The 23,344-nt window shown below is 36.0% G+C and overlaps 1 protein-coding gene across 10 annotated transcripts in view; it reads right to left on the bottom strand.

Moving 5' to 3' along the window:
* Positions 1-23,344, bottom strand: part of Erc1 (ELKS/RAB6-interacting/CAST family member 1) — a 550,337-nt gene that overhangs the window by 503,555 nt on the left and 23,438 nt on the right. For all 10 annotated transcript variants that reach the window (XM_047548604.1, XM_047548601.1, XM_047548603.1 and 7 more), the window contains exon 2: positions 13,728-14,539. In XM_047548604.1, the coding sequence (XP_047404560.1) occupies positions 13,728-14,396 (669 nt within the window). In that variant the 5' untranslated portion in view covers positions 14,397-14,539. The remainder of the gene's footprint in view (positions 1-13,727; positions 14,540-23,344) is intronic.

Below are 23,344 nucleotides of genomic sequence, written 5' to 3'. Positions count from 1 at the left end.
ACAAAAGAGGTGAAAGACCTCTACAATGAGAACTACAGAACACTAAAGAAAGAAATTAAAGAAAACCTTAGAAGATGGAAAGATCTCCCATGTTCCTGGATAGGCAGAATTAATATTGTCAAAATGGCTATACTACCTAAAGTGCTATACAGATTCAATGCAATTCCAATTAAAATCCCAATGATGTACCTTGCAGAAATAGAGCAAGCAATTATGAAATTCATCTGGAAGAATAAAAAACCTAGAATAGCTAAAGCAATCCTCAGTAGCAAGAGCGAAGCAGGGGCTATTGCAATACCAGATCTTCAACTCTACTACAAAGCAATAGTAACAAAAACGGCATGGTATTGGTACCAAAATAGACAGGTAGATCAATGGTAAAGAATAGAGGACATGGACACAAACCCAAATAAATACAATTTTCTCATACTAGACAAAGGTTCCAAAAATATGCAATGGAGAAAAGATAGCCTCTTCAACAAATGGTGCTGGGAAAACTGGAAAACCATATGCCATAGAATGAAATTAAACCCCTATCTCTCACCCTACACAAAACTCAACTCAAAATGGATCAAGGACCTCGGAATCAGACCAGAGACCCTGCATCTTATAGAAGAAAAAGTAGGTCCAAATCTTCAGCTTGTTGGCTTAGGATCAGACTTCCTTAACAGGACTCCCATAGCACAAGAAATAAAAGCAAGAATCAACAACTGGGATAGATTCAAACTAAAAAGCTTTCTCTCAGCAAAGGAAACTATCAGAAATGTGAAGAGAGAGCCTACGGAGTGGGAGAATATCTTTGCCAACCATACCTCAGATAGAGCGCTAATTTCCAGAATCTATAAAGAACTCAAAAAACTCTACACGAAGAATACAAATAATCCAATCAACAAATGGGCTAAGGAAATGAACAGACACTTCACAGAAGAAGATGTACAAGTAATCAACAGATATATGAAAAAATGTTCAACATCCCTAGTAATAAGGGAAATGCAAATCAAAACTACCCTAAGATTTCATCTCACCCCAATTAGAATGGCGATTATCAAGAATACAAGCAACAATAGGTGTTGGCGAGGATGTGGTGAAAAAGGAACACTCATACATTGCTGGTGGGGTTGCAAATTAGTGCAGCCACTCTGGAAAGCAGTGTGGAGATTCCTCAGAAAGCTTGGAATGGAAACACCATTTGACCCAGCTGTCCCATTTCTTGGCTTATATCCAAAGGACTTAAAATCAGCATACTACAGAGATACAGCCACATCAATGTTCATTGCTACTCAATTCACCATAGCCAGATTGTGGAACCAACCTAGATGCCCTTCAGTTGATGAATGGATAAAGAAACTGTGGCATATATATACAATGGAATATTACTCCGCAATGAAGAATGATAAAATTATGGCATTTGTAGGCAAATGGATGAATTTGGAGAATATCATGCTAAGTGAGATAAGCCAATCTCAAAAAACTAAAGGACGAATGATCTCGCTGATAAGCAGATGAGGACATATAATGGGGGGTGGGAGGGGTTAGCATTAGGTTTAGGGTTAAGTTTAGGGTTAGGGATAAGGAGAGTGGTAAGAATGAAGGAAAGAAGGACTGTATAGAGGGAAAAGAGGTGTGGGAGGGGTGGGTGGGAAGGGAAAAAAAATAAATAAACATCATTGCCCTATGTAAACGTAAAAAAAAGAAACAAAATCTTTTTCACCATCAAAAAAAAAAAAATTCCATGTAAAGTTCAAGCACTACTCACAAGATAATTTTTAAAATATGCATTCATTCTTGAAAATCTTGGTCCCCCTCCATTAGAGATATGATGGATATGGTTATAGTAAATGACTCCAAGACAGTGGGAGAACAGAACCAAATATTAATTACAAACAAAAATTGATCCTCTTCCTTTTTTAATTCTTTTATAGTAAAAACTTGGTAACTGATGAGACATAGCGGAATCCTTATAACAAAATCTCAATACAATAAGTACTGGTTATCCAACAACAATTACTAGGGCCTCTGTAGGAAAGTCCATCCACGGAATTTCTCTAAGGGTTGAGAAACAGATGCTATCACAACAAACAAAACAATAATGTTTACTATTACTCACAGTATATATACTCATTATTACTAAAGAAATAGTGTCATTTCCAAAATCATGGTGAAGAAGAACCTTCTTGAGGTCACCCTAAACAGATGAGAGAGGAGAGCCTTAGCTAAAAGTGACCTAGTTAAGACCCTTGTGGCAGCCTTTTACCACAGCCAGAGGACAATCCCAACCCCCATAAGACCTGTAGATTTATAGACCTCCGCCTGAAACATTCTTTAGTTCAGCGTCACATCACTCAGGTCTCACTCTGCTCAACTAACACATCTTTGAAGAGGCAAAAATCATTTCTGCTACACATTGAAACACTGGTTAAGAAAGGTACTTGCAGAACTGAGATGTTACTTTTCTCACTGAAAAACATTCTAACTTCAAAGACTGAAATAAAAACCTATGATTATACAGACTTGGGGATTTGGCCAATACTGTCTTTAAACTTTATGAAATTAACCTATCACTTCAAATACAATAACTGACAGTATCTCTTGCCAATAATTTTTTCCCCTAGTACTAGGGACTGAACCCAGAAGCACACTACCATGGAGATATATCTCCAATCCTTTTCCTTTTTTATTTTGAGATAGGGGCTCACTAAATTGCCAGATTGGTCTAGAACATGCAATCCTCCTGACTTAGCACCCGAATAGCTAGGATTACAGGCATGTATCACCATACCCAGCAGTTGATTATAAAATCTGAGCTTTCAAACATCAGAATACTGGAAAATTTTACTAACTTTCACAGAGGAATCCTTATAACAAAATCTCAATAAAATAAGTACTGGTTATCCAACAACAATTACTAGGGCCTCCTTAGGCCCTAGTGAGATGGGCATTTTACCAATACTTACGAACTTTTCTGATGAACAACATTAATAAATCTGATTTTTTTTCAAATCTGTCCAATGAAATGTCAACATTTGAAAGGTCTGTATAACTCAAGGAACAAATATTTTTCCAAATGACTAATACACAATGTTACAAATCCAGGAGAAAACATGTATTATTTTTATATCCTCTAACTGTAAAAGATCCATTCAAGCTGGGTGTGGTGACACAACAAGCAGATCAGGAGGCTGAGGCAGGAGAATCGCAAGTTCAAAGCCAGTCTCAGCAAGACAAGACACTAAGCAATTCAGTGAGACCCTATCTCTAAATAAAATACAAAATACAGCTGGGGTCCTGGATCAGTGGCTGAATGTCCCTGGTACAAAAAAAAAAAAAAAAAAAAAAAAAAAAAAGATCCAATCAAAGTGACAGACCAACACATTTTAACATAATAAAGTATGAAAAGCTTCATCGAAAGATTTTGGATTCCACATTGCAATTAACTTGAAAAACTACTACTTACAGACAAAATCGTTCTAAAACTGGATTTCCACACACACCCCCGCCCCCATTGCTGGTCATGGAACCCAGGCGCTCTGCATCCCAGGAAAACAGTCTGCCACTGAGCTTCACCCAGCTGCTAAAACTTGATCATGACTATGGTTGTACACCTGAGTAAATTTGCCAAAAATACTGAATTGTACAATAATTTTATGATATACAAACTAACACTCAATAAAACTGTTTTTCTAAAAGAAAAAACTACAACTAGTTGAAATTTGGTTGTGGTTTTGAAAAACATCTACACTTATCTGAAAACACTCCTGCCTTTTCCAAGTACATATTGTGTGAATCCTGATTTTCTTCATGTATTTCAACTAAAACTACACAACTGCAATAGATAGAATGCAAAACCAGATATGAGAATCTGCTGTCTCCAATTATGCCAGGCACTAAAGAGACAATACAATTTTCACTTTAAAAATACTATCTGTGCTAACATTTAATGAACTTGTTATTTTTAATAAAATAAATACTCTTTAAATTTCTACCTTAGTATCTAATGACAAATACTGATAAATATAGCTATATAAACAAAAACTGCTTGGGCTCCTTCATAAGTTTTAAAAGTAAATATGTTCTGAGGCCAGTTTGAAAATTGCTACTACAGAGGACTATTCAAGGCCTGAGGCTCATCAAACACCAGGTAACTGCAAAGCTAAATAAGTCCCTGCATATCACATACTCTAGAAGCTCAGAAGTCACCAGCCAATGTTATAATATTGTATCATGTGTACATGAACAGTGAATGATTACAGATTCCGCATATATGAAATTAATCTGAACCAGTGTCATTTCAGTATTCTCATTTCAGTATTCTCTTCAAACTGTCAAAATGTAACAGAATTTACCATGAGCCTCTTAAGTAGGAAAGCTGACAGAACAAAGTGGGAAAAGAGAGAGTAGACTCAAAAACATTACTGCTAATAATAAGGAAAAAGAAAAGGAATAAATCTATGTTAAGAACTAACTTTCCAACTCCAGAAAAAAAGAATACTTTTAGAGATGCATATGGCAGCACAAAACCAGCTCAAAAAAGCATTTCTAATCCTGTCCATAATGAAAGAACGAAATGTTTTCAATACAATCATTTCCTGCCTGAATATTTTCTGCTATTTCTCTTTTTAAGAAATTCATCATATATGAGCTCTAATGAAGCTGCTGTTAACTAATATAAAGGGCATCTATTAGCAGAAGTTTGTTTATCACAGGAACAAAAACTAATATTAACCTTTGGGCAACAGGGGTGTGAGTAACTAGGGACTGAACCCAAGGGTGATCTACCATTGAGCTACATCCCGGCCCTTTTTATTTTTAATTTTAAGACAGGGTCTCCTGAGGTTGCTGAGAGTCAAGCTAAATTGTTGAGGCTGGCCTCAAATTTGTGATCCTCCTTGACTCACCTCCCAAGATGCTGGGATTACAGGTGTGAATCACCGCACCTGACTAATCTTTTGTAATGAACGGTGACTTTCATAAATTGAAAGAATCACTCAAGTTATTTGCCATCAAAGAAAAGTAAAATAATATGGAAAAAACATAGATTGATAAGAAAATACATATACAAAGCATGTACCATCTTCTGGCTTCTCTTTTCCCCTCTACTCCTCATGCCCATAAACAGAGACGTGGAGTTTCTGATACTCAACTGACAACAGCAAATTCTTTTACGTTAACAAGAACATATAACATCCACCTGTGTGTGCCTAAAGTAACCATCTTTAGTTTCCTATTTTCAAATGATTATGAAAAACTTCTGTTCAAATATGTATGCTGAATTCACTATATCTTACTCTGAATCCAGTTGTACTTTGCCATCCCTTTCCATTGTTAATCAATGGCAAAAACATTTCCACAATCTCAGTACCATGATTCACTGCATTCTCTCTAGTCACCATAGCCTACAAACAAATCTCTCTCAAAATATCTCATGGATGTGCACCTTGCTCACCATGCCTATTACCCAGGTTCATCCAGGCCTTGTACAACAAACTTTCGCTTGCCTTCCCTGCTTTCCTTCCTTCAATCTTCTCTGCTAACACTTTACATGTCACTCATTTCATTGTTCAAGAACTCCCTAGGGCAACTTACTATTACTTTCCTCATTCTTCCCCAATAAATCAAATTAAGGAAGAAAAAACATATACTTCAAGGATGAATTCAATTATATCTCAATCGAGGTGTCATAAAGGAAGGAAAGGTGGCACAGAGTAAGGAATAGAGGGAAAAAGGGGGGTGAGAGGATGGATGAAATTCCCTAAAATTTCTTCACAAGTATCACAGCATTCTGCTCAGGCATCCTTAAGAATCAAATGACTCTTCATACATACGTACACAGTTACCAGGAGGAGTTGTGGCCTCTCAGTGACCACTTCTAGTGATGGTGAAGCATGACTAAGATACTGACTCTTTTATCAAATATAGTTTTTTTTAGAAAACACATTCCTCCAAGGAGCCAAAATCTTCAGTGGGAGGGAGCTGTTACTGGGATTGAACCCAGGGACATTTTACTTCTGAGCTATACCCTCAATCCTTTTTAATTACTTATTTATTTATTTATTTTTGAGACAGGGTCTTGCTAAGTTGCTGAGGCTGACCTCACATTTGTAATCCTCCTGCATCAGCCTCTAAGGCACTAGAATTATAGGAACATGCCACCCACCCTGGCCAGGAAGCCAAAATCTACAACCCTAATATTTTCATCTATTTTTTCCAGTGTTGGTCAAGAAAAAAGGAAAGACCTCCTCCCATATGACTGTCCATCAAATAAATTTAAAACATCGCAAGTTTTCTCTGCCTTAGTTCCCTCAACCACTTTTTACAAAGCATGGTTTCTAGGCACCTCCAATACTCTTCTGAGCATAACAGAGCACCCATAAAGGGGTGATATGTTCCAGAGGCAGTATGATTTTATAAAGCAAAATAGAACTATAAATTCTTTGATCAACATACATGTAACTAAAGACTAAATTTATTTTCTGGTTTTACACAAGAAAATTAAAAGTGAGCCTCCCAAATCACAATTAAGCTGCTGTTTGCAAAATGTACAGTAAATTAGCAAATTCCTGAAAACAATTCTATTTCACTGAGATGAAATCATACACTAGGGCTACTGTGTTGCTCAATGACAGAGCACCTGATTTCCCTATAAATAAGCCATAGCAGATATCTGTGCAAATTTTATTTGATTTATTGAATTATTTTTCATAATGCACCCCACTACATTCCAAGTAAACAAACCTATCAACTCTTCAAAAAGCAAATTTCCCATACCAATTTATATACTTTCACATGGGACAAGACCTAATGGATGGATAGCCTGACAAAATGAAAATCATTTAAAAAAAAATCAGACTCCATAGCACAGTATATAGTTCAGTGGCAGAGCACATGCCTAGCACATTCGAGGTCCCAGGTTTGATTTCCAACACTGCAAAATTCAATCAATCAATTAGACAACAATCAGAAAAAATACAGAAGACAAAAATATTAAAGTCACTTGTCACTATAATATTAAGTAGAATATACACTGCTCATACAAATTTCAATCAAAAGTGATTTAAGGGGCTGGGGAGATAGCTCAGTCAGTAGAGTGCTTGCCCAAGGCCCTGGGTTCAATCCCCAGCACCACAAAAAAAGACAATGCTTTAAATATTTTTTTAAAGAAGCACCCAAATAAATTAAAACATACGTCCAGTACTGGACACTGAACCCAGAGTCTCACACTTATTAGCCAAGCACTCTACTACTGAGTTACATCCCAAACCCTTTTTTTTATTTTTTGAGACAGGATCTCACCAAATTGCTAAGGTTGGCCTGAAACTTAAAATCTTACTGCCTCAGTCTCCCAAATAGCTGGGATTATAGGCCCAGACTGAAAAAACAGAGTTCTTATAAGATATAACCAAGAAAGAAGTATGACAATAACTGGATAGATATTGGCTAGAATAAAACATATAACTTATTCAAAGACTTATTAGCTCTGCAAGTCTACCAAGCTCACAACTGAATTTTTATTTTTCTCAAGCAAACACATGCTAAAAAGCCTTTCTTAGTCTCAGTTTAAAAAAAAGAAAAAGCAAGCTGGGTGTATAGTTCAGTGGTAAAGCACTTGCCTGCCCAATACCCTAAAATCAATCCCCAGAACCGCAAAAAGAAAAGGTGGAGGTGGGGAGCCTTCCCTGTTAAAATATAACATATATTGTTCTAACTCTTCAATCACTATTGGAAAGTTTAGTAACAAAAGGCATGAGACATAAAATCAGTAGGGTATTTTTATTTTAGAAACAGTCTTCTACAAGGACTGCACAATAACAAACCCTACACATCAGGCAATTCTAAGCAAATGTGTTTTACATTTGATAGAATTCTAGACCAAGATTTCTGTGGCCCAATGAGATCAAACATTTCGAATGGACCCAAACCCCAGTCTCAAGCTGAAATGGGAAAATTTATTTAATTATTGAAATCCTAATAAACGATCTTCACAAAGTGGAAGATGACAGACCTTTAAGGGCTATTAAGGGTATAATGAATGCAGAGTTTAATTAGGACCCGCTGCTGGCTGACTATAATCTATTAATTAGCATTCTCACTCTCTATAGCTCATTAGTGTTTCACTTTACTTTAAAATTGCACCCTTTGTTTTTTGGACTAAAGTTATACAATTTTAGGATCATGTGTTAATTACAGTGGGTGCAGGAAGAATATATTCCTGCCAGAAATGGTGTTTAATCAGGGCAAGGGGCGGACTCTAGATAAGGCAGTACTCACCCTTCTTCTGCACATATGGTTTTTTTGGCATGAAAATCCTGTGGATTGCTTCTCTTGCACTGAAATGCTAAGTACCCACAATTGTCTTTCCAGAAGATTCAAATATTTTGCCTCTGAATATAGCTTGATAACTGGAAAGGACACTGCACTGGGTTTTTTCCCCCACATAGCTTCTGAATTATAGGCATAAAAAAGTACCTCAATTAATATCAAATCAACAAGCATATGTCAGTAACTTTTCCTCAATAAAATGGACATTGCCAAGTCCCCTGATAAGAAAAACAATCTTACTGATGGGCAATATTTTCAGAATCAAAAGCAGGTATGCCAGGGGTTAGACAGCTCACTAACTATATCCAGGAACCCCAATCACTTTAAATTTTATAGATTTACACACACACACACACACAATCTATTCTAGAAATGTAGACCATTCTAGAAAGAAGTATGTATCCATGTATAAATTTTTCACCATATTCACTTTTTTTGCTCTGTTTCTGTTGTTTTGTTTCTCTGCAGTGCTAGGGATTAAACCCAGGGTTGCTTTAGCACTGAGCTACATCCCCAATCCTTTTTTTTTTTTTTTTTTTTTTAAATCTAAGACAGGCTCTTCCTAAATTGCTGAACCTGGTTCTCAAACTTGCAATCCTCCAGACAGCCTCCTGAGTAGCTGGGATTATGGGTGTGCAATTACCACAGACACCTGCAATATTTTTAATAAGACAGTGACTTACTTTAAAATTAAATGGAACTCTGATTTTTTTAATTAAAAACACTTTTGAGAGGATAATATTCAAATAGGTTTAATTGTCTAAATACAAATAACCAACTCTATATATACCACATATTACAAATTTACCAATATCATTTTTAAAAAGACCTCATATACTAAGAACACAAGACACAGTTTCTAACACCTATGCTACACTGATATTTCATCACAAAACTGAAGAATAGAAACTTATTTTTTCCTCTTCTGACATTTATAATCCAACACTACATTATAAAACTGAAAAGGTACAATTACCTTATAATGACAAACAATATATTTTTGGTGTTATATTCTCTGTCAACTAAATAAAAAGTATTTTCCCATTTTGCTATCGCATATCATTTGAACATTTATCTTGAGTCAATGATTCACAATATAAGGATACATCAAAATTATCTTGATCCTCCTGCCTCAGTCTTCCCAAATAGCTGGGATTACAGGCTAGGATTATAAGCATTCATCATCGGACCCACCTTACAGGGCTCTTTTGAAATATATATCTAAAATTTTTAATACTCTTTTCCCCTACATCTACCACATACACTGGGGTCACAGTCATAGATAATGATCAATATGAAAAGAAGTATGTTGCATCCCTAACACTACAGAAAAAAAGGACAAGAAGCACAGAGAGAATGGTTCCTTGTTCCTTTTCCCTTGTTTTACAATGGGGCTCAAGGTCTGAGGTTACAGGTCAATGGTAGAGCACATGGTCTAGAATGTGCAAGGTCCTGGATTCAAACCAACACTGCAAAATAATTATTTTAATAATAAAACAACTGAGCTCAACAGTGACACTATACAAACATCACAATTCAGTATGGCATATGGACAATAGACAAGTTTAAGAATTAGATGTATTAGCCAGGCACAGGGGGCACACCTACAATCTTGGCTATTCAAGAGGCTAAAGCAAGAGGATCACAAGTTCAAGGACAAACTCTGCAACTTAAGACCCTGTCTCAAAATCAAAAATAAAACATAAAGAGCTGGGGATGCATCTCAGTGGAAGAGCACCCCTGGGTTCAATCCTAGTACCACCAAAAAAAAAAAATTAGATGAATTAGTATATACTAAATTCTAAAGATCCCCAAGTTGAAAATCACCAGAAAAGTTTGTTTAAAATTAAGTTCCAAACTTTGTTCCCTGAGATTTTTACTTAGTTGTTATTCAGTAAGATCTAGGAATCTACGTTTTAAACAAATATAACTACTGATAGTGATGTATCAGAGCCAGCATTTAGGTACCCCCTTCTCCTTATGCTCAGGATCTATCACTGACGTCTATTTCAGTTCTTTTCTTCCTTTGCATAGTCTTAAAGTCTTAATAAGTCAAACTCACAGAATTTTCTAAGAATTTTTTTTTTAAAGAACATGTTCTTGGGGCTAGGGCTGGGGCTCAGTGGTAGAGCACTTTTTTGCCTTGCATGTGTGAGCACTGGGTTTGGTTCTCAGCACCACTTACCAATAAATAAATATTTTTTAAAAAGGTCCATCAACAACTAGAAAAATAATTTAAAAATAAATGTTCTCTTATTTTGTAAGAGATTTAAGTCAGAGATTTAAGTGCATTTAAAGTCCTCAAATTTTGAGTAATGATAAATTTAATCACCAGTTAAAATGTAAAAGTAAAATAGTTTGGGGGTTATAATGTACCTGAGAAAGAATTAAATTATAATTTCTTATTACTTTGAAATCTCTGATTCAAATGAATCCGATGATTAGTCTTTAATTTACATACTACTTCAAGTACATGAAATTTTTTTTTTAATTTGGTACCAGGGATTGAACCCAGGGGCACTTAACCACTGAACCACATTCCCACTCCTTTTTTGTAATTTATTTAGAGACAGGGTCCCCTGAGTTGCTTGCTAAGTGCCTCACTAAATTGCTGAGGCTGGCTTTGAACTTGGGATTCTCCTGACTCAGCCACCCGAGTCTCTGGGATTATAGGCATGCACCACTGTGCCCAGCGTAAATGAGATTTTTAACACTACAATATTAAGTTATCCAGAGTAAACATAATGGAAAAGAACATAGGCATGAAAAATGATTACATATATATTAAAGAGATTTAATATACAGGAGAAATGTTGTTGGCTAACATAATGTCACAGTATAACACCTATAATATTCCACTCATACAAAATTTGTTGTGTGAATGTAGAGAAATAGGTAATTAAGAAGAAACATCAAAATATTAGGGCAGTGGGCTGGGGATATAGCTCAGTTGGCAGAGTGCTTGCCTTGCAAGCACAAGGCCCTGGGTTCAATCCCAGCACCACAAAAAAAAAAAAAAAAAAATTAGAGCAATAGTGAAGTTATCAGTAGATGGGAGGATATGGAGTAACTTTTACTTTCCTGTTTTTCTGTATTCATCTTATGATCAAAAAACAAAAAGAACAGTTACCTTAAGACTGGCAAAGCAGGTCTGTAGCTTTATTATATAAAATTCAATTTACCTAAATATCTTCCAGTACTCAAAACAGATCTAATGCCTAAACTGAACATGATTAGCAGAATAGTTAAGACGATTGCCAAGTCAGGGAACACAGGCGAGGATCTCAAGTTTGAGAGCAACCTCAGCAACTTAGCAAGACCCTATCTCAAAATAAAAAATAAAAAGGGTTCAGTGGTAGAAGCATCTGTGGATTCAATTCCCAGTTACTAAAAAAAAAAAAAAAAAAAAAAAGGTAAAAGATCATTTCTTTTTTTAATATTTTAGATGTTGATAGATCTTTATTTTTTATTTTATTCATTTATTTATATGTGGTGCTGAGAATCAAACCCAGTGCCTCACACATGCGAGGTAAGCCCTCTACCACTGAGTCACAACCCCAGCCCAAGACAGATCATTTCTAATTCCCTCTGTATTTCATGGCATCATTTAAGAAAAATAAAGAAATTTAGTTGTTTATTACATTCTTTATAATTCTTATTTGCTTAACCAAAAATAAAGTATAATACCAACAATGAGGTAGTTACTTTAAAATTCTCCTCTAAACAGGCACAGTGCCACAAATCTGTAATCCCAGTGATTCCAGAGGCTGAGGCAGAAGGATCACAAGTTCAAAGCCTGTCTCAGCAACTTAGCAAGGCCCTAAGCAACTCATCAAGACTCTGTCTCTAAATAAAACTTTTTTTTAAAGGGGTGGGGATGTGGCTCAGTGGTTAAGCACACCTGGGTTCAATCCCCAATACCAAAAAAAAAAACCCAATCTCCTCTAAGAGAATAAGATAGTTTTTTTAAAATAGGCAAGTAATCCAACCTCCCAAATTTTAAGGCATGCTCTAAAAGTGTTTTAAACAAAAAGTATGTTTAAGATTTAAATTGCCACAGGCTGAATATGATTTGCTCATGTATTTGGAGTCACGAACTATTACATAGTATGACATAGCTATAGCCAAACATCGACTATAACCTGGAAGAGTTAAGAAAAGCAATAAATGAATTTTTTCATACTAAGATAGCACTTAGCTCTTTTTCTTTTCTTTTTAATTTTGAGACAGGGTCTTAGTAAGTTGCTTAGGGGCTTGCTAAGTTGCTGAGGTTGGCCTCAAACTTGTAATCCTCCTACCTCAGCCTCCTGAGCTGCTGATTATAGGTGTGCACCACCATGAGGGACCAGCAACACTAACTCTTAAACTGCAAATGTGTGTGATTTTAATGACAACCCGCACCTTGTTTTCTCAAAACAATCAATTGTACCAAGTTGCCTTCCTCCACCTTAAATTTACAGAATCAAATAACAAATACAACATGAAGTAAAACTTCCATGATTATCAACAAAAAGAAGTTACTTGTTTTAAGTACTTAAGATTTACATCATAAATATTAACTTTTTAAAAGTAATATCTGTTCTTTGATAAATATTGACTTACTTGTGATAGTTTTTTTGTTTTTCTTTTTTTTTCAGTGCTGAGGATCGAACCCAGGGCTTTGTGCTTGCAAGGCAAGCACTCTACCAATTGAGCTATCTCCCCAGCCCGATAGTTTTTAAGATTGATTTTTTGACATTATAACAAATCTTACTGATATATTTTACACTTAATAATTTTAGTAATGGATGTTAGAATGTGTGGCAATACTCTATTCTCACAAGAATTGAAAATATATATATTTTTTTTTTAAAAAATACAGTAAGTGAAAGAGAAGTGAGGGAAAAGAGGTAATAAGGGGGAACAAGGGCAGGCAAGGGTAGGGGCTGTAGCTCAGTGGTGGAGCGCTTGCCTACCAAGTGTGAGGCACTGGGTTCGATTCTTAGCATCACATAAATAAAGGCAATGTGTTCATCTACAACTAAAAATATTTAAAAAAAAAAAAAAAATGGGGGCACTGGGGTTATGACTCAGTGGTAGAGCACTTACCTAGCAAGTATGAGTCACTGGGTTCAATTCTTAGTCCCACATATAAATAAATGAAAATAAAAGTCCATCAACAACTAAAAAAAAATCTTTTTTTTTTTTTTTTTTTTTGCAGTGCTGGGGATTGAACCCAGGGCCCTGTGCTTGTAAGGCAAGCACTTTACCAACTGAGCTATCTCCCCAGCCCAACAACTAAAAAATTTTTTTAAAAAAAGAAAGATAAATTAACTAAGCAGGGAAAAATCTAACAGAAAAAAGAAATGACTGGGTCATTTTACTTATATACATGAATTCAGCCAACAAAGACAGACAGACATAAAACTAACCTGGTTTTCCTCCTGCACAACTCTATACTGTTCCTTCCAAATGGTGATTTTGGAAGCTTCATCTTTTCGAAGGGCTCGCTCTTTCTTCAACTCTGGGCTCCAGAAGGTCTTGATGCTATTCATTGAAGAACTCAATTTGCTCTCCTTTACTTCCACATCCTTCCGCAAGAGATCATTTTCCCTTAACACTTCCTTTAGCTGTGTCTGCAGATCCATGATTGTGTTATCTCTTGCCTGACGAAGAGAGTGAGGTACAGTGGACGCCATACTCACAGGAGGGAGGTGATGCTCTCCAAATGCTATGGTGTCACTAGCAACCCCACTGCTGGCTATGTTGGGACTACTGCCCATAGCAGTCATCCTAACACCATAAGGCAGACGTCCCCCAGAACGGCCAAGTGTCATGGTGCTTTTTGGTGTTTCTGAACCCACATTTTCATGGTCACTTAAGTACATAGGGCCAGATGTAGCATAGGCAGCATTTAAGGATTGTATATTCTCCATTGAAAGGGTTTTCCCACTGCCACCTCCAACACTGCTTCCAGAACTCCCTCCTGTACTATTGGTTCGACGATGACCTAAGCGAGGGGAACGGGGAAGCCTAGGTGAACGCCCAGGACTCTGGTTGCTTGGTTCCACCTTCCCAACTGAGCGAGCACTTCCATACATGGTTGCAAGGTGAACTTAGGTGCCACAAAAGATGTAAAGCAGAAAACAAAAATGGAGAGATTTCTCTATGGCTATAAGTCAGCTTAAGGCTATCAGAAATATCAGGTCACCAGCAGTCCAATCTTGAATATCTTACGCCATATCTGTAATGAAAAGATCACACATTAAATCCTTTGATAATAAATATTCCCCTTCTCAGAAACTTTCCATTTCCCCTTCTATCATCTATTTACTCATGAATTCAAAATGTAATTGCAGCACAATATATTTCACAGAAAATGCCACTATAAAAATGTTTTATGTATCTCAAGACACCATGCAATTGGAAAAGAAAAAAAAAGTTTAAGATTAACAAAGAAGAAATAAAGCTCAATATTTGAACATGATTTTCTAACAAAGAACACAAGCTTATCAACTGACATTTTAGCAGAACCAGTAACAGAATTCAATATACTGGTCAGACACAAGATCAATATATAAACATCAATACTTTTATGTACATTAGCAACAACAATTCAAAAATGTAGTTCCAAACTTGAAAAAATTCCATTTACAATATCAACAAACCTGTAAACGTATTTTTATATAAATCCAATTAAGATTTCAAGCATTTTTGTGAGATAAAAAAACATAAAACTTTACTGAATGACATGAAGAAGTACCTGAAAGAAAAGCTATCCATGTTCACAGATAAGAAGACAAACCAATAAAGATGTTCTTACCCAACTACTCAGCACAATCCAAATGAAAATCTCCAGAGAATTTTTCATATAATTCAAAAAGCAGAAGCTAAAATTCACATGGAAGAGTAAAGGTTCAAGAATAACCAAAATAATCTTAAATACATGAACAAAAAGACATAATTCCCAATTGGCAAGAAAAATTACAGATCTATAATCCAAAAATCTCTCAAGATAAATTCTTTTTTTAAACTCATTTAGAAGGAAAACCTGATCCAATCTGATATGAGGTTACATACTGTAAGATGTGTATCACTTAGTGCATCTATCAAAATATTGTGTGCGATGACAGGATACTGCACAATGCTTACTAACCATTATGGGGAAACATTCTGAGCACAGACCACCAAGATTTCTCACAAAAAATTACAAATTTCTTATAAATTTATAAAATAGAATATTCATAAAATTATAAAATACATAAATTATATAATTATATAATATAATTTCACAAAAGTATAAAAGCTATAGTAATTAAATTATGAAATCTATTATAAAGCTATAGTAATTGAAACTATAGCTCTATCCAAGGACTAGAGTCTAAATTATAGGATTCAGATTTTAAGTATAAGCTATTTTAATATATACTGAACATAATATTTAAAAAAAAATGAGGAAAAGACAAATTATTTGATAAAAAGGGTTTGAATAATGATATACTTGGAAAATAAACTGAACCCTACCTCATACAGTATAATAAAATAAATTCCATGTATATTAAATTTTTTAAACTGTGAAAAGTACCAGAAGAAAATTTAGGACAACAAAACTGAGTTAGAGTAAGGCTTTCTTAAAAACCATAAAATAAAAACGTAAAGAAAAACAATTAGTGCACTTAATAATGTCAAAATGTTTCCTTCCTTCTAACTTTAGCTCTTTCATATTGGGTGTTTTCCATGTAGAAATTCTGTTTACAGATCTTTATACACATGTTGAGTATATTTTCACCCAGTTTTGGGGTTATCTCTTAATTTTTCTTATGGTATTTTATAAAATAATATTTGTCACTTTTTCAGCAAATGGTTTAATATTATGGGCTGAATTGTGTTTCATAAACTGAAGTCTTAAGTTTCAAACCTCAGAATATGACTGTATTTACAGAGAGATGTTTAAAGAGGTAATTTAGGTTAAATGAAGTCACTGGGGTGGCTCCTAATCCAGTATGACTGGCATTCTTATAAAAAGAGTAGAAAAGACATAGAACAGACCATAAGAAGACACCAGGGAAGATGGCCATCTAAGAGACAACCAGAGAAGCCTTCAGAAGTAGTCAGTCATGCTGACACCTTGATCTCTGAATGACAGACTCCCAAAGTGGTAAGAAAATGAATTGTTATTGATGTAAGCCACCTCTCTTTCTTATGACAGCCCCACCAAACTAATATACCTCAACTTCTAAACCATAGAGAAATCAAACAGGAATTATCTGTTTGATTATCTCTTACCACACATTCTTTTACATCAACACCCATCCTTAACTTGTCTTCTCCACTCTGATAAAAGAAGAGCTAGTCTTTTCATGGTACTGCAGGGCCCATTTGCTGGGCCTTCCTCAGGAAACCTTATATAATGACTGATTTTCCTTTTTTTGTTTTTGTAACTTCAGTTTACAGTCTCCCATACTAAGCACTCTCAACTGCTTCACCCTCTCTGCTTTGTTTCTTTGTAGCAACACTCTCCTTTTTCCTGTCTTCCTCATTCTTTGTTCATTCCTTCCTTAAACGTTTCTGATCTCCTAAGTTACAGCTTCATCTCATCCTGCAATATCATCCTTAGGGGATCACTTTTCCCCACCCCCATCAGCTTTAAATATCAACTGTGTAATGAAAACTCCCAATTTACATTTCCAGTCTTAACCCTCCTCATTTGACAATCAGAACCATATATCCCACTATCTGGGTATCTCCAATTGTACTTCTCATATGCACCTCAAGCTTATGCCTCCAAACTGAATTCCACATCTAGGTCTCTCCAGTTCATGACAAAATCTATTACTGCAGCAGAAAACAGAACATGGTGGGTGGATGACTTCTATTCAAATGAATGACACCAGCTGCTCAAGTCAGAAGTATGAGTCCTTCCTAAATCCTCAATCTCACTCATGTCCCATATGATCAAAGAATATAATTCCTTCCCATCTGACTTCTCAATATCCCTTAAATCAGTCATCTTCCTTCATTCCCACAATTACTGCCCTTGTTTGTACCATCATGCACTACCTGAATTACACCACCTTTCTAACCTAACTCCCTGCCTGTGGCAAAAGTCCCCAGATCATTTCAAACTTACGGAATGACCCAATAATAGGCTGTGATATCAGTCTGGTAGATTGCAACCTATTGTGCTGTTGTTGTTGTTGTTGTTGTTGTTGTTAATAAAATAGTCATCCCTAGGTACTGACTGGCAATTGGTTCTAGGAACCCCCATGGATACTGAATCTGAAGATACTCAAGTCTCTTATATAAAATGCCACAGTATTTGTAAATAACCTATACATATTCTCCCACATACTTTAATTAAAATCAATGTTAAATCAGTTATAACACCTAATACAATGCAAATACTATGTGAGTAACTGCTATATCTTATTCTTTAGGAAATAATAACAGAAAAAAGTCTTTAGGCCAATTTTTTCCCAAATATTTTCCAATCTACATTTAGTTGCATTTTGGTATATAGAAACCACAGAAAGGGAAAACCAAAGGTAAATGACAACATAGCAGAAAATAGAATGTGTAGCCTATTTTCAGAGTACACCACAAAAAAAAATGTATGCACTATGATAAAACATAAAGCCTATTCTACTGTCATGTACAACTAATCAGAACAAAAAAATTAAATTTTTTTAAAAGTTTAGAATTTTATTTACCCTACTTCCAAGTTAATAATTAGCCTATGACTATTTCATAAATATTGACAGCACACGTGAATCTCTTGGGTTACAAATAAAGAACTCAAAGCCCATATAGCTAGCATAAGCATGTATGTATTACACCCTGTTACTCCCAACTCCCTCCCTGTTACCTCAGCCCCCACGGTGGCTCACAATCCTGAGAAATGGTCTGGGTTATTGCAGGACCTTGTGTTCTTAGCATACTCAGCAATACGTGCAGGAAACAGACCCATCAGAGAGTCACTCTAACAATTATTTGTGGTAGTTTTAAAGTATGCCCATCAATTCTTTGATACTTCTCCATTCAAGAGGGGAAGCAAAATTCCACTCTCCTCAAATATGGAGTGCACTTAAATGACTTGCTTCTAATAATGTATTACTTTCAAGACTAACTCCTAAAAGACACTGGAGCTTCTGTCTGGGTCACTGTTTCAGATCACCCGCTCTAGCAAGAGCTAACTGCTATATCATGAGGAAATTCAAACTACCCTCCAGAGAGTCACACAGTGGGGAACTGAGGCCAACAGCAGTATGAGAGAGCTCCGAAGAGGATCTTCCAACCCCAGTCAAGTTTGGGATGACTGCAGATTCAACTGATTACCACTGCAACCTCATGAGATACCCTCAGTCCAAACCACCAATTACACTCTAAATGAAACCTGATTGCCTTTTTATTCTCTCTCTTCTCAAATCTGGGTAAGTTTTAAGATAATTTTTGTACAACAAGAGATAACTAATATCACAGAAAACTATTTCCTGAAACCTTCTTTCTCTATACTGAATCACAATATTAAAATGTGCTTCATTTTGTAGGTTCTAAATAATTACGGACACCACTGATAGAATGATCTTTTCATTTCCAAATGGTTTGGTGACCCCAAAGGGTGCCCAAGGCCCCTGCTCGAGGTCCACAAGGGCACAACTATTTCCATAATAGTACGATGTTAGTGGCCTTTTTCACTGTTACTGTCTCACAACATGTCATATTACATGACATGATATTATGCCACAGACAACTAAAAAAGACTGTAGGTAGGCATGGTGGCAATGCTGCAATTTCCAGCTACTCCAGAGGTTGAGGCAAAGGATTACTTGAGCCCCAGAGTTCAAGACCAACCTGAGCAACAGTGGGATGCTGTCTCAAAAAAAACTAAACACAATTTTTTTTAAAAGTTCTATAGTATAAAGAGATGCTAGGAAAAAAATCATTCTCTAGAACTTAAGTAAGACATAATTATACACACCTACATGCTTCCTTTGATGGCTTCTCAAAATAAAAATCTAAATTTCCTGGTAGTACTAGTAAGATCTGTCATGATCTGGGCCCTCCTTATCTCTCTAAAATTATTTCTACACTGCTCTCCTTCTCCATGTGACAATAATGTATGTACACTTTCCTGAAATATCATATTTTCTCTTGCTTCCAAGACCTTTCTCTTCCCCATCTACTGCCTAACTACTACTCACTCTTACTAGCTAAGCTCAACAGTCACAATCTGACAAAACCTTTAAGCCCCCAGTCTAATTTAGGAGCTCCTCCTAGGTAACCAGGGACTTTAAAAATAATGAACTGTTTTAGTTAAGTCACTTTCTTAAGAGCAAAGGAATGTACTATCTCCATCTCTAAAATCCAGTATAATGTCCAATACAAACCAAGTGGACAATAAATGTTTGCTAAATTCACAACCAAAATCCAAGTAAAATTCACTGGATAGTTCATATACATTCAAAAAGTAGTAGAAATCCCAAAATTATCTATGGAACTTACAACTAAATGTGATGTAAAACAAGTACAATGAAAGACCTTTTAAATATTTTCTTCATTTTGAGAAACTCTTCTTTATATTTAAATTATACCCAAATTCCATAAATTGACAACCTTCTTCTTTACGTCTTCCTATTAGTTTTTGTCCTCTACTGTTCCCAAAAAATAAAAAGAAACCTACTAAAAAGGCAAGATTTCCATTTCTTTGGCAATTATCAAGAATACAAGCAATAATAAGTCTTGTCAAGGATGTGGGAGAAAAGGCACACTCACATTGCCACTGGAACTGCAGATTGGTACAACCACTATGGAAAAGCAGTATGGTGATCCCTCAGAAAACTTGGAATGGACCCACCATTGGACCCAGCTATCCCACTCCTTGGCCTATACCCAAAGGACTTAAAATCAGCATACTACAATGATGCAGCCACATCAATGTTTATAGCATCTCAATTCACAATAGCTAAACTATGGAACCAACCTAGATGCCCTTCGACAGATAAATGGATAAAGAAAATGTGGTACAGGCTGGGGTTGTAGCTCAGAGGTGGAACACTTGCCTAGCATGTGTGAGGCACTGGGTTCGATTCTCAGCACCACATATAAATAAATGAATAAAATAAAGGTTTATCAGCATCTAAAAAAAAATATTAAAAAAAAAAGAAAATGTGGTACAAATACACAATGAAATATTACTCAGCCTTGAAGAAGAATGAAATTATGGCATTTGCACGTAAATGGATGGAATTAGTACCATGCTAAGTGAAATAAGTCAATACCCAAAAAACCAAAAACCTAATGTTTTTGTCTGATAAGCAGATGCTGATTCATTGTGCAGGGTGGGTAGGGAAGAATGAAGGAACTTTGGATTATGAGGGGAGAAGGGAGAGGTGGGGCAGTGAGGATGGGAAGAATAGTAGAATGAAACAGACATTATTACCCTATATACATGTATGATTACACTATTGGTGTGACTTAGCACCATGTACAGCCAGAAGAATGAGAAGTTATGCTCAATCTGTGTACAATGTGTCAAAATGCATTCTACTGTCATGTATAACCAATTAGAACAAATTAAAAAAATTTTTTTAAAGATTTCCATTTCTTAACAAGCAAACTGTTCTTCCTTACATGAATAAAATAGGCAAGTCTGTAGTTGAGTATTAATTCCAAGAACATGGCATAAATTAAACAGGAACAGACTAAAGACTTCTCATCTTCAAAGGAAAAAAAATGTTAACACACATACAGAAATATCATGCCTGTGAAGACAAACCTGCTGTCGATCCTGAAAAAGAAAAAAAAAAATCACTAGGTTTTTTTGTTGTTGTTTGTTTTGTTTTGTTTTTCTGGTGGTGCTAGAAAAGGAACCCAGGTTTTCAAGCACAGCAATCATTCTACCACTGAGCTACATCCCAGGCCTGGAAAATCCCTATTAAATGATCTGTCTGATTAATAGTATAATCAGAGACTACAAAGTACTTAAAATCAGTTTTTCTACCCTATATTTTGAGCTTTTTAAAATACTAAAAATATCAGAACATTTGAATCTCTAAACACTTGCCAGAATCTATGTTTAGAGAAATTTCCTAAGAGCTACCAAGAACATTATCAGAAATCCAGTTTATCTTCATTTAGGTGTTAATTAACAATAGTTCCATCATCAATTCTGATTTTCATCCTCCCATTAAAAAGTTACAATGGTTGAGTTTTGGGGTGGGTGAATTCAGTAGTAGAGCACTTGCCTAGCATGTTTGAAGTCCTGGGTTCAATCCCAAGCACTGATTCCCCCGCACAAAAAAATTACAACTTTTAAGCAAGGTACAGTGATGCATGCTTGTGATTCCGGCTACTTGGGAGTTTGAGGAAGGACTGCTTTGAGCAACATATGGAGGTATCTTTATTTTTTTTTTTCTCCTGTACTTGGGATCAAACCCAGAGCACTTAACCATTGAACCACAACCCCAGTCCTATTTCATTTTGGGACCATGGTCTCCTAAGTTGCTAGAGCTGGTCTTGAACTTGTAATCCTCCTGCCGCAGTCCCCAAACAAAGGCTCTGGGATGACAGGCCTGTGCCACCATGACCAGTTAGAGGCACCTCTCTTGAAGTTTTTCATTAAAATTTTTAGAGTTTATCTATTTTAACCAAAGATTCATTCTTAGTTCAAAAACAGTCTGAAAGTCTGAAAATCCTAGGTACTCTTAGCATGAAAAAGTCTGTGAGTTTTCAAGAAAATTAAGATAAATGGAATTTGGGTGATATATGCTTATAAGCAAAGCTTCTCAAAAGAGACATACAACATTACAAAGAATTCCATTTATTTTAAAAACAAAGTTTTAAAAAAAAAATAAACTTTCTCAAATGAAGTATTTAGCAAATGCTAAAATAATTCCAATTCATGAAGTAACAGTGCTCAGGATACATGGACAAAGTAGCTTTTGTATTATCCTCTTTAGTACTGTTGCCCTTGTATTAAAGCATATTAAAAACATTACACTCAGGGTTGGGGTTGGGGTTCGGTAGTAGAGCACTCACCTAGCACGTGTGAGGCACTGGGTTCAATTCTCAAGGTATTGTGTCTATCTACAACTTAAAAAAATTTACAAAACAAAACACACAACGCTCAATTTTTTTTTTTTTTTTTCCAGTGCTGGGGATCGAACCCAGGGCCTTGTGCTTGCAAGGCAAGCACTCTACCGACTGAGCTATCCCCCCAGCCCCGCTCAATTAATAAAACAAAATTATGGCCAGAAATATTTCCTACAGAAAATGTGCAGTAACAAAAATGCAACACATACTCTTTCAATACATTTCACCGTAACAAGGGTCTTGTAAAGTAATCAATTGTCACTGTGTTCCTGAAAGTCACACATTCAAGGCCTAGCGGGAAAGGCATGGGCTCATTCAGCTTCACTATTTGAATGGACAGCTCTGGATGGATAAATGAACCTCTAAGATCCTCAGCATCCTTATCCATGAAATGGACATGGATCTTTTTCCAAGAACGGCTAAGAAGATCAAATCACTGAGTACGTATAAAATACCTGGTTCTTGGTAGGTTTTCAGTAAATGTTAGTCATTACATTTGTAGGTGTTTATCTTACACACACTTTCACACAAGTGGGAAAACTGAATGAATAAGAGCAAACTACAGAATTTCTTGGAATAACAAGATTTCAGGAACAGACTATAGAATTATGGAACTGCTACACAGACACAAAAGCAATTCAGTGGAAGTCAACTGCATGCCCCACAAAAGGAGACTGGCACATTTTCATGGCCACCACAGTCCACCCCTTGTATCACTTCTCTACAATGGCACAAGTAGCAGCTTTTGCTTGATTCCCACAGGCCTCTCTTTTTGAGAGGAGAAACAGAAGAGAAAGATTCCTGGAACAAACTACAGCTGTTGGTGGTCTCAGCTCAACTGCTGCTCAACTTCTCCATCCCTACTATTCTAAATTCCACTCATCCTCACTTTTTACCTCAGCAGATCTTGGTAGCTTACCTTGTGTTGTGATCCAAACTTTCATTCCTAAGGGCTGTA

The sequence above is a fragment of the Sciurus carolinensis genome, chromosome 4, assembly GCF_902686445.1.
Source record: "Sciurus carolinensis chromosome 4, mSciCar1.2, whole genome shotgun sequence".
Taxonomy (NCBI): domain Eukaryota; kingdom Metazoa; phylum Chordata; class Mammalia; order Rodentia; family Sciuridae; genus Sciurus; species Sciurus carolinensis.
Note: the sequence above shows the minus strand (reverse complement) of the source record. Positions and strands in the feature narration are given on the sequence as shown.